The sequence below is a fragment of the Podarcis tiliguerta genome (genome assembly GCF_965153285.1).
Source record: "Podarcis tiliguerta genome assembly, chromosome: 8".
Lineage (NCBI taxonomy): Eukaryota > Metazoa > Chordata > Lepidosauria > Squamata > Lacertidae > Podarcis > Podarcis tiliguerta.
Genome location: NC_139541.1, coordinates 54882338 through 54894592, shown reverse-complemented (window position 1 = coordinate 54894592; position 12255 = coordinate 54882338). Strand labels below are relative to the sequence as shown.

Sequence of the window (12255 nt, the reverse complement as noted above, 5' to 3'; positions counted from 1 at the left end):
TGGCAAACCAACCAGGTTTGTCTTCATTTTCTTTCCATTACCCTCATCTCAGTAAAAATTGTAAAAATAAGAGTGTTTTCCAGTTTGAAGGTTAACATCTTCAAGAACAGTTCTACACTTAGGATAAAAGGACCTGCAACATACATTAGTGGAGCGCTATTGACTGTTATGTGTAAAACCTGTACAAGGTGACGACCATGATGTGAACCACTGGGGCCAAAGTAACTGCATTACTTCCATTCTCCCACTGACACAGCATCCAAGCCAAAGTACAAAGTTAGGCATACAGTGTCAGGAGATTTGGGCACAAGCCTTCCTTCTGCATCTCAACAGTATCAGGTAGGTGGCAAAAATGACATGGTTACTGAATGCCTTCAAGCAAGAACTGCTGGGTGGAAATGAACACTGAGAGGTTATGACATCTAGCCCAGGGTGGAGGGTATTTCAGACAGAGTTGAGCTGGCAAAGGAAATCTAGTTTGAAACAAGAACCAACTTCAACTTCAACCTGGAAAGGAATTACCTAAACATCTCCAGCCGCAAACTACTAAATGATACATACCCACCAGCGCTTTCCGGTGGCCAGCTTATTGTATTATTTTAGCAGATCATATCAAATTGGTTCTTTCAACAGGCAGCTCACCACTCTCAACCCTCCTCAAAACACAGGCAGCAGCAAGTTCTGCAATTTTACATCATACTCTCATTGCCAGTTGCAAAGTGATTTCCACGTATTTCAAGATTTCAACTTCATAATATATCATTCCGTTCCATTCTTTAGCATAACTGTACTTCATTAACAATTTAGAGGCTGCACAATTAAGCCGCCACTTTGGTTCCAGAAAACTTAAAAGTGTCGATTTTTTTAAAAAGAAAAGACAATCACATCCCACATAGAAAACCAAATTTATTTAATCTGAAGCACTTGTATGGTTCATGGAAAGTTAAATGGGCTGCTGGTGGAATAGTTCATCCTCACAGGAGATGTGCTGATACAAGGTGAAATATCATGTAATCATTCTTTATATCAGTCTTTATTACATATATCAGCTGAAAACAAACACTTTCATAACTTGGTGGTCCCCCCAGTTAAAAAAAAACCACAGAAAGGAAAGATAATAGAACACAGTTCAAGAAACACACAAAAGGGCAAAGTAATGTGCAGTTATAGGTGACTACCATATTCATATCCACATCCTAAGTTGCCCCATCAGAAAAGGATAGAAGGACCAAAGTATTATGAAGAAAACTCAGGCATTATCTGGACAGACCGACTTACTCTAATCAAGGACAGCAGCTAGGAAAAAAGTTAAGAATAGGTGACCCTGCACTGGATTTATCTGTATCTGAAACAAGACTAGAGCTAAAGCTCTAAACATATTCTTTTATCAGGAGGGACCAATAAAAATAAAATAGAGAGAAGCTTCTACTCTAAAATTCCCCTCAGTAGAAAACATTCAGATCTTACCAACGCTTGTACTGAAACAATTCAGGCATAGTTTATATTAAAATTTCTTGTAGCAGGCTGTGTACACCAGCTCTCAATCAATGAGTTTTCAGGTGAAAAATTGTCAACCAAGAAGCCACTGTGTGATGCTAGCTCAAGTCAGGTTCAACTTTCAACAGCAACAGTTCACTTTCTGAGTTAGAAGCAAGGCTGATGGATAATATCTACAGATGGGCTGTTGAATGCACAGTGCATGTGTTTGTCTCTCGCAAAACGGCACAGCTGACAATCTCAAGAAACTTAGGAGAACAGGGCAGGGAGAGGACAACAACAGGAAACAAACAGCAAGATTGAAGGGGTCAAGTATCTAAGAGCCTTGCCCTTCTGGATCCACACTTCCTTCAGGATCTTCATCATTATATATGTTCTCTGCCTATAAAGAGAGAGAGAGGAATGAAGAATTAGACAGAAGTATCAATCTGACAGTTAAGCAAATTCCTATTCTAAGGGCACAATCCAAACACTACAATGACAAACTTTACCCTAAGTTATAACTTCCAACACACAGCAAACTCAATACCTTTGTCAGACACAAGGATTCAGTCATTATTCTGCCAAATATTTATTAAGAAGACAGACTTCCTTCTACAGTTTGAGATTACCGTAAATTCCTGTGTATAAGACGACTTTTTAACCCCGAAAAAGAGGTTAAAAAGTCAGGGGTCGTCTTATATGCAGAGTATCCCCCCCCCCTGCGATGACAGCTCCAAAGCAGCCACAGCAGCGGCGGGCTCCGCTCTGCGCTGGGGCGGCAGGCTGCACTCCTGGCTGCTGCTTCAGGAGCAGCTGGCTCGGCTCCATGCTGGGCGGCTTTCTCCTAGCACAGAGCTGCCCAGCGTATTAGGCAACTGGGCTTATAAGACGAACCCCCAAATAGCAGCTGCCAATTTTGGGGGGGTCGTCTAATATGCCCAGTCACCTAATACACCGGAATCTACGGTATATGCATCTTATGGGTGCTCTGTGCACACAGTTTTCAATTCACTTTCCCCTCAAATAATCAACCAACTACTTACCATTTGCCAGACTTGCATGATATTGTCTTCTGATACTGAACAAATTACCCAGGGTTCATTTGGATTCCAGGAGAAGTCAGATATCTTTGCAGTGTGACCACCATGAATAAACTAACATTGAGAATAAGATAGTTATTTAAGTACACAATTCCAATACAGAATACATATTTCAAGAACAGGGTTGCAATTCTTATGTGTGAATCATATAGATACCTATAGTAGATTACCAACATAAAACCCTCCAATCTTCAATAAAGGCTGGACTATCAGCAAGGCAAAATTTAAAATAAAAATCCAAGCCTAGGTCTAAAATACAATAAAGTATCAACTCCACAATTGAGCTAATCCATTTTTATTTCTATTTTCTTCCTCTCCCCCTTCCAACTGCAGGGCTTAATTCATTCACAGCTGGGGGGAAGGGGTTTAAGATGGAAGAAGAGTCACAGAAAGTATCCTGGACTCAGAAAGCATCTCATTCACAGATCAGCTGGGAGTGTCAGCAAGAAGCTGCCACTCAGCAAGCTGAAAAATAGTTCATGGAAGGAAGAGTACATGCAAAGCAGAATGAAACATCATGTTAGGACTACTCCACTGATCAAGGATGGTGTACACAAGTGCCAGCCTCTCCCCAGCTGACCAAGCCCAAACAAAGGCATAAACTCACTTTTTGTTGGGGAGTGGGGGGAGAATTGGCGGCAACACCAAAACTCTCACTTACCAACAGCTCAGGTGGGCCATCCTCTGCATCTTCGGGAGACTGCTCTTCTCCAATTTTACTGAAACAGAAGACAGTAATTAGAGACACACAAAAAGCACTTCTGAGGAACTCAGCATTTCCACAACACTACACACATCTGAGGCTTACCTTAAATCCCAGACATTCAGTCTGCGATCGGTACCACTGGAAGCCAGAATGGTTTCATTATGTGGTGACCACTGAACCTGCATCAATTAGGATGAGATAGAACATTTTGCCTTAGTATCTATCACAGTTTTGATGCAATTTTTATTGTTCTTACACAGTATATCAAACAATAACTGTTCATTAATGCCAGCCAATCACTTTAATATCCCTATTTATTATTCTGCTCTTGAAAACTGCTCATAGTTCAATATGTTACACAATTAGTTGAGCAGAGGAGGGATACCATGAATCATAATGACCAGAAAGCTAAACACGCCTTAATTATTTGAAAATGTATAATCCACTCTTTCATAAAATATAACAAGGTGGCCTACAACATATAAAATGTAATTAAATCAATCTATAAAACATAATTTAAAAACTCAGTAGATACTGGTTGGTTTAAAGAAAATACAGTATCATCTTGTGAATGTCTGTTTTGACAGCAGTTTTCAGAAAATGTCTGAAAGAAGGCAGGGATGGGTCCTGCTGAATATCTACAGGTAGGGAGTTTCACAGGGCAGAGCAGGGCCTGCCACATTTAAGGCTCAGTCCCTATTGGAAGCCAATGGAACCTCAAGGGCTTGGGGAATCTGCAGACATGCCGCATCAGAGGATCTGAGGTGGAGAACAAATGATCAGATAGTCCTTAAGGTACTATGGGCCAAAGGTGTTTAGGGATTTGTGAATTAACACAAGAATCTTGAACCTGGTCTGGCAGTAAATCAGTAGCCAGTTCAGCTTTCTCAACAGCAGACTAACAGGCTGCCAGCACTCAGCTCCTTTGAGCAGTCTGTCTTTGGAAACAAAATTATGGAGAGGCAGCCCCCATTTATGCTTGTTCAATATGTACACGACTGTGCATACACTCCAAACCTGGAAGTGACCCGAAAAGCCACAAAAAGGGCAGAACAGTATGAGGAGTTTGCCGGATTTTTCAATGGTGTTTCAAAGATACACGATTTCACTGACACAAATGGTGCCTCAGAGCACAACCCCCACGTAAATAGTGGGTTGTCTGTACTTTAAATTCTAGAAGCACCTCATAAAGCTAGTATATCATGAAACCACCCAAGTCTTTAAGATGTATCACCAGACCTATTAGTTATATTTTCTACTCCTGGGAATAAGGGCAATGCATCAAATGGGATGCATTTAGGGAACTCAAAAAGTCTCCAAATGTCTTCATTAGTCATTACTTGCACACTTTACTGATGCATACTTTATCACCATAACAAATGAAGAAAATTAGTACTCTGAGTCATCAAATAAGTAACCTTGTCCTACACTTATTCTGGTCTTCTAACCCTCTCTTTGTAACTGCCAATGTTTTTTTCTGTCAGCCAAGTCAGTCACTTAAACCTCACTGCCCGAATACTCCATTCCAATTTTTTAAATCTGCTGCTTAAGGATCAGAAACATGCTTTTTCCACAAGCAGAAAAATCAACATATCTGCAGTAAGTTTTCTAACTGAACTAACCCAGAGATGAACAAACCTGTCAATAGTTGGTCTGAAACTTTAATAGCAACGCCAATTCAGAGAAGGAAAAATCAAAGACCCTTTTAAGAGCAGCCATGTTGTCAAATGATCAGAAAATGATGTCACATATTATGTGAGCTTACCTGGAATATTTCATCTTTGTGTGACTCAAAGGAGTGCAACTTCAGTTTCAGGTTTCGCAGATCCCATAATGCAACAGTCTGGCCAGGAAAACCAGAGCATAATTAATAAATAAGAATATTCCTTTATTGTACTGTACACAGCCCACAGCCCCACAGACTAGGACCATTCAACACAACACATACTGTTCTACAGTATAACAATCCCCTTAATTCTGCAACTATGGATTAGGCAATGTTTTCTGCAAATTCTGGACAGACACCTTATCAGCTGATCCCGTGGCCAAGATGAACTCGCTATAAGGATTGAAAGACAGACAGTTCACTTCAGCAGTGTGAGCATCCACCGAATGGCTTGGCTTGGAAGTGTTGTTTGACCGGGTGTCCCAACTGTAAAAAACGAAATTCAAGATGAGAAACACATTTGATGGACCGATTAACACACACTAATTGCAAGTGTAACTATTCATAAGAGCCTATCCCTCCAACTTTTAAAGAGAATTCAAGGGAAAATAATTCAATGTGAACAAAATATATATCTTTGCTTACATCATAAGTTTCTGATCATCAGCAACAGATCCAAAGAGAGATTCATGCAGCAAATGCCAGGAAACATCTTCCACCACAGCTGTATGGCCTGTAAAGATAGTCTTCGCATCCACCACTTTCCCTTCCTTTGGAACAGCACTTATGTCCCACAAGCAAATGGTCTTAAAGAGATAAAATGGGAAAATGCATTAACATAAAAAACATTCATTTGGCAGATATGTACATTATGTATACCTGGACTAACTAAGCATACAATACTCACATGATCATCAGATGCACTAAGCAGATGACCACTAAGGTTTGGATTCCAAGACAAACCATAGCCTTCTTTTTGATGCCCACGAAGACGCAGATCTGGATTACACTCACCAGAAGGGTCTGCAAAGGAGATAGGGTTATTGCTTGTGTTATTCATGCAGTATTATAAAATATCAAACAAGGATAAATTAATCACTTAAAACATATGGTCAGATCTTCTGGGCTTATAGTAGAAATGGCACCACAGGGGCTGCTATAAAGCAGTCCTTAATAGTACTTTTTAAAATCTCCACATCCTCTTCTTTCATTTAAAGGAGATAGGGGAAGGGTAATTCAAAAAGCGCTCTGGCGAAAGACTTTAATATATCCCCTACAGGCCTTTCCAACACTCCTTTTAAAGTTCTGAGACTGGGAGTTTAAAAAAGGAGAGGTGGAAGCCTTGCAAAGCTGCTTATCGACAGGTGGGCACCCCTGCCCACATGTCAAATTGGAGCTCAAAAAATTATCCACCCTGATTTAGTTGGACAATACAATGTCGCTTAAAATTCACCCCGTCGCAGATTTCAGCAGTCTATGTTAATTGTATTTGTCTGAACTTATACTGTTTTTCCTAATTAAACCTTTTCTTTGTTCTGCTTTCAAGTTTTTCAAACTATGCTTGTCCATCACAAATCTTAATAAATTATCTGAAAACATGACTCTTAAATTCTGTTCCAGCATGAAATCAGATTAGTATAGCCTCACTTGAAAGTGTCTTGCTTTCTGAGGCAGTTCTGAGACCAGCAACTGTGGTGAACAACTAAAGAGCAGTCTCCGTATCCTGAACATCATTAATTTTCCTGCTATACATTCGTAGCCTAGATTCAACCAACAAATCTAAATTAAATGGCAGTATACAAAGCATACATTAATATACAACAAATGAGAAAAGAAGCAGCTTCCCACACTTTAAAAATAATCTGCTCAATAAAATACTTGGAATCAACAAGGCCTATCAATTTATTTTATCCCCAAAGTACATATATAAAAGGAGCAAAGTTCAGATATGACAACAGACAAATACCTGGTTTAGATGGATGCTTGGTATAATCAAAAACAAGTACATCACTGGATGGAGTTTTTGTGGCAATAATGCAAGGATTCTGGGGCATGTAGCGTGCTCTATTCACTTCTCCTTCATGGTTAATTTTTATTTCAATTTCAATTTTCCCACTAACAGAGCCGAATCCTCCAAACTCTGAAAATAAAGGAGGCATTTCTATAATAGCTACATGTTTCAAGTCATTCATACTAGAAAATAAACCAATTAAAACCAAGAATCTATGCCATATGGACATTATGGAACTAAAAAAAGGTATTTTTTGAATACAGTATGTCTTTTGTTTACATTTGGAAAACAATATCCCAAAGTATATTTAAGCAATATGATTTTAGAAAGCTTTCAATCAATATATATTTAAATAGGTACAACACTGCTGACATATCATATGTTATATCACTCATTAAGCAAAAAAGTTCAAGACAGCAGTAAGCCAACATATTGCTAATCAACCAGATGTTGAAACATAATTCCTGTAACAGCAAGACTTCTATTTCAGACAAATACTTCATCTACTAAGTTGCACTGTTTAATGTATATCCAATTTTCCAGACAGAAAATACATCCTGGAAACCAAAGTGTCACTGGGCCATTTATTAGTTTAGTTTTTTATCTTAGCCTAACACCAACAGTCCTCTCCAAGATCTGTGACTTGTTAACCTAGTAAGATAAAACATCAGGAAGATTCAGGAAGAAACCCACTCTTCTTTCCCATTTTGTTCTCTTACCTCCCTTCTCACTATCATAGTGTGAGGCATCAAACTGTGCATCATCATTAGGGAGCTGCACGCTGGCTATCACAAGGTGATTTTGTTCATCAGAGGTATGGGTCCCAAGAACTAGCCGGTGAATACTGAAGTCTTTGCCTTCAGGTCTACAATGCCATAAAAGAACAATGAGGTCAAAGGGTGTTTGTTTACTTGGACTGACTCCTCATTAGGGTCACTGGCATGAATGTTAGGAACACCAATAGAGTCAATGTGAATTTCCCTTACTAGTACTACAGAAACTGTTAAGACTAGAGTTGCTGGTTTTCCTTACCCAACAATATGAAACATTACAAGCAGGAAAACAATGTAGCAATTAGAGTTACAATAGATGTTGAAATATTTATTGCCTTTCTGGGACACTCAAATTCAAAGAAGCTAACATGTTGGCTGCATTCCATCATGCATCTGTTTATCAGTCAGAAATGCTCAACTTCTTTGCTCCTCCCTCTGCCACAACTAAACCAGTACATCCGATTAACTATAGTTTCCAACCAGTATACTAAACCGGGGTTTGAAGTTGATATAATATTATGGCTTGTTCCAGAGCTGTTAACCAGTTTCTTAGATTGAACAAGACAAGAAGCTACACTTATAAATTTCCTGGTTTAATGTTGGTGTGCACAAACTGGCCCTTACTTAGTTTAACAAACTTGTTCATATACTAAAGAAATGCAGGCATAGTCCTATGGATGTTTACTCAAAAGTAAGCCTCTATGTTGCATAGGCCTTAATCAACTAAATGAGTGTTCATGCTGCAGTCATGTGTGTTACCTGGTTACATCAGGAAGCCATTGAGCAGTCAAGCTGGGCCATTCCAAAGCATGGGTCATTACAAGATCATAGAGAAATGGAGTGTTCTTTTTCCAGATTTTATATTCTTCATTGATCACTCGCTCCTCCACAGCATCATCAAAGGCAGCTGATAATTATAAGAAAAGAATGCATTAATTAATGCTGGTAAACAAACCTAAAAACCTTATGGGCACATACCATAGCTCTCCAGCAAAATATATTTAGAATTTAGGGTAGAGAGGAAGATATTCACATCTTCTGTACTCAGGAATTTCTTCCATGCTCCAAACTGTGTCACCCTGATTAATCACTGAGGGAGAATAGCAGGCCAGCAAGATCAACCATGGCTGCAACCTTATGCTTACTTCCTTGGGAATACATCCCATTAGGCACAATTGAACTTACTTCTACATAATCATGCACTGTTAAACATGGTATTGTTTTTCTATGCCAGCAGGAATCACTTTCACTAAGTCATGTTTGTCAGTTGCATCATAACATAGTTTACAAGTACACTCATGCAATGCTGCATTCACTTTCCTTCAAACAGGATAGAAAAAAAAGCTTTCTCCTAAAGAGCATCAGAGCTACTATTCTACTGTGCTTTAGTTTTTTTTCAAACTAACAACTGAACAGCAACAAGAAGTTCAATTCTATTGCAAAACAGCAGTTATGTAAGACCTCAGATAGGAAACCTGTGATTCAAAATTAGGCAGGAATTCTCTAAGCAGCATTTCTCAGCCCCCAACTTGTAATATGCAGCTAAGAGATAACTCCTATGATGTGGCTGTAAGGATTGTTGAACTGTAAGTTGTACACCTCTTTCTGGCAACTCCTGCAGCCAAGCTGATGCCAAACATATTGCTCGGATTTCCTTTGGACAACATCAGCAAGGCCAGGAGGGGGATCTTGACCTCTGGGCAGCCCAGGATCTCCATACACATTGCACCCCTCGATGTCTGACTTCACCCCTGGAGACACACTCCATTGTCTCTCTAGAAAGACTGATGCCAACACATTGGGAACCATCTCCATAAAAAGTTCATTTATAATATCATTAAGTCAATTGATGGCTTTGGACAAATTACTGTATTCACAACCTCCCACCTGCAAGAGGAGCAAGATCTACTTTACAGGGCTTTTGTACTGATTACGTAGGTAACAGAACTGAGGCACTTTGAACACTACTAAAACAAGGCTAAGAAGAAAGTAGAGGAGTGACCTCTGGACAATTTGCAGCAAGCACTTTTCACTCTCAAAATCTGAGCAATGACAAGAATGAAAAAGGTTCCCCTCACTAAATTGCACTATTAAACAAAAGAGGCTGGGGTAGGCAGTGGCTTGCTAAAGGATACAAACTTAACTTCTGTTACTTCTGTTACTAAAAACGAATCCCTGGATTATGCATGTTCTTATTTAACTGTGCATTGTGCCTCTTTCCCCCTAGATACTAGCCTGAATCTGGCTTCAGGTGTATCTCAGAGTACTAGTTTAAACAAACGTGGAAATCTGCTCACTCCCTTCTCTAAAGAAGAGCACTTCTTAAAAACAGAACAACCCATCTAGAGAAAGAGAAAGTGTGAAAAGAAATGGCATCGTTCTCTTTCTTTTCTAGGGCCCTGTGCCTTTAAGACACACTCTCCCCCCCCCCCTCCCGCCAACCTAATGTACCTCACAGGTTGTTGAGAATCTAAAGCGGGGGCGGGGGAAGAGGCGAGGGGAAGGAAGCCATGTACGCAGCCCTGGGCCTCTTGGAGAAAAAGGAGCATTCTACACATGATGCTACATAACACCACCACCACCCCAGAATCAGAAATTTACGAGGCGGTGGGACCCCTCCCGCGCCTCAATTCTCCTCCTCCTCCTCGCGAGCGTCTCCCTCCCCGGCTGGAGAAGCGCCGCCGGCGGAACCGCCGCAGTTTGTTCGAGGCCCATGGGGGGAGGGGGGGTTGAGAGGCCGGCGAGCCGCCCTTGCGAAAAGCCCACCTGAGCCATCCTGCAGCCCTCCCCGCCTCATTACAAAGCAGCTCCACGCAAAGAACCCGAGAACCACGAAGGAGGCGAGGGAAGAGGAGGGGGCGGGAGGGAAGGTGCCAGGAAAGGAGGGAGGAGCGCCCCATTGGGCGGCTCCCAGGAAAAGTGGGCAGGGCCGAGGAGGCAGGCGCGGGGATTGGACGAGGCGCTTTTCTGCCAGGGCCCGCGCAGAGGCCGGAAAGGGAGGGGGAAGGGGGGAGTGAGGCCTAGTCCAGTCTCCCGCCTCAGCAGCGCCCGCTCCACTCACCTTCTTTATCCGCCATGATTCCGACTCTCTTCGGGAGCGCCGGCGACGTCGCGGCCTTCCTAGTTTACCTCAGGACTCAGCCCGCCCTTCACTAGGCGCCTCGTGCTACCCGCGCTGGGCTGCTGAGCACTCCTCTATTGTTTCCTGAGTCGTCGTAGTTCACCTCCTTTCCCCCCCTTCACAATTCACTTCAGAACGGCAGTGCCGCGCGAGACGGGTTCGCGCCAACTCCGTCCAATCGCAGACCCAGCCGCCGCGATCTTCTCGGCGAATCACGACGGCGGGAATGGGGGAAGAGGGGCGGGGCCGAGTGGGCGTGCTCGCTGAGGGAAGGATGGCGCACGCGCTGTCTCCTCCCCTCCCTTCTTCCGTTTCGTCGTTGCGGAAGAAGGGCAGTGGCTTGCCGAAGCTTCCGTAGGGGCAGCCATTTTGTTTTTGGTTTGGCGGTCTGAGAGTTGCTAGGCCGCTCTTGCGAAACAGGGGTGGTTGTACGAGTCGATTGGAGGAGCAAACATTGCCTTTTGAGCTGAGATTAGGGAAATGTGATAGCTGAAAAAAATCTACTGAATTTTATTGACTCTTGAGGTACATGTGGCTGCTTCCGCACTCCCACCTGTAAAATGGGAGTAACAATCAAAATAATAATAATACATTTTTATTTGTATCCCTCCCCCGCCAAGGCTCGGCTCAGAGCGGCTAACATCATAAAACGCCCAACTTCACAAGTGCTTTGGCACATAGAAACATAATAAATTTCGTCAGGTGCTTTGTGTATTTATCCCTGCCCTTTATATGCCAACACAAAAGCGAAATGGTCTAATTGTATTTGTTACATTATATATAAGTGGGTGTAAGTAAGTAAGTAAACACTTATATACACATCATCCAGGAAGTAAGGTCCATTGCATACTGTGGGGCTTGTTATAATCACCTCAAAACAGATGAAATACTTCCAATATGAGATTAACCAAAAGAGTGAGAAGAACATTATTTGCTTAAAGCATGTAGTATATTTCTTAATATATTTTTATTTATTAAAAAAAAGAGTGATCATCCATTGTGCACTGCTTTGTTCCAGCAGTGTCAAACGAGGACTGATGATACCCAGGTCCAAATTCCCTTTAATGATGGTGTGCCAGTCCCCATCACTCAGCCTTGACTATTTTGAAGTGGTGATAACCAGGTTGTGAAGGGAAGAATCCTGTACTCCACTCTATGGTGCTGGGAGGGTGGAATGAAAGCGTACTGAATAAAATTAATATACACATGCCAACCTTAAAATTATGGCACCGTTACTATGCTAGCAATAAAAAAAAAAGAACCAAAGGATTGTCCTCTATCTTCTTAGGCCACTCTTGTGCCTTTCGCAGTTGTATAAGGCCAGGCAGATATCCAGCAGGTGAAGCTTTCCCTGCCCTTGCACTGGCATATATGCCAGGAAAAGCTTCTCCTAATGAAT

At 41.6% G+C, this 12255-nt stretch overlaps 1 protein-coding gene across 2 annotated transcripts; it reads right to left on the bottom strand.

Moving 5' to 3' along the window:
* Window positions 1-893: 893 nt before the first annotated feature.
* On the bottom strand, window positions 894-11102 carry RBBP4 (RB binding protein 4, chromatin remodeling factor). 2 transcript variants are annotated; one of them, XM_083453041.1, is made up of 12 exons: window positions 10797-11102; window positions 8495-8642; window positions 7682-7827; window positions 6918-7091; window positions 5859-5974; window positions 5597-5757; window positions 5311-5437; window positions 5051-5128; window positions 3388-3464; window positions 3241-3298; window positions 2523-2633; window positions 894-1879 (listed from the first exon to the last, which is right to left on the bottom strand). In XM_083453041.1, exons 1-12 carry the CDS (start codon window positions 10810-10812, stop codon window positions 1814-1816), a joined length of 1278 nt encoding a protein of 425 aa, XP_083309167.1. In that variant the 5' UTR covers window positions 10813-11102; the 3' UTR covers window positions 894-1813. The 2 variants fall into 2 exon arrangements, with proteins under 2 accessions (XP_083309167.1, XP_083309166.1); XM_083453040.1 differs by lacking the exon at window positions 10797-11102 and adding an exon at window positions 10502-10657.
* Window positions 11103-12255: the final 1153 nt, after the last annotated feature.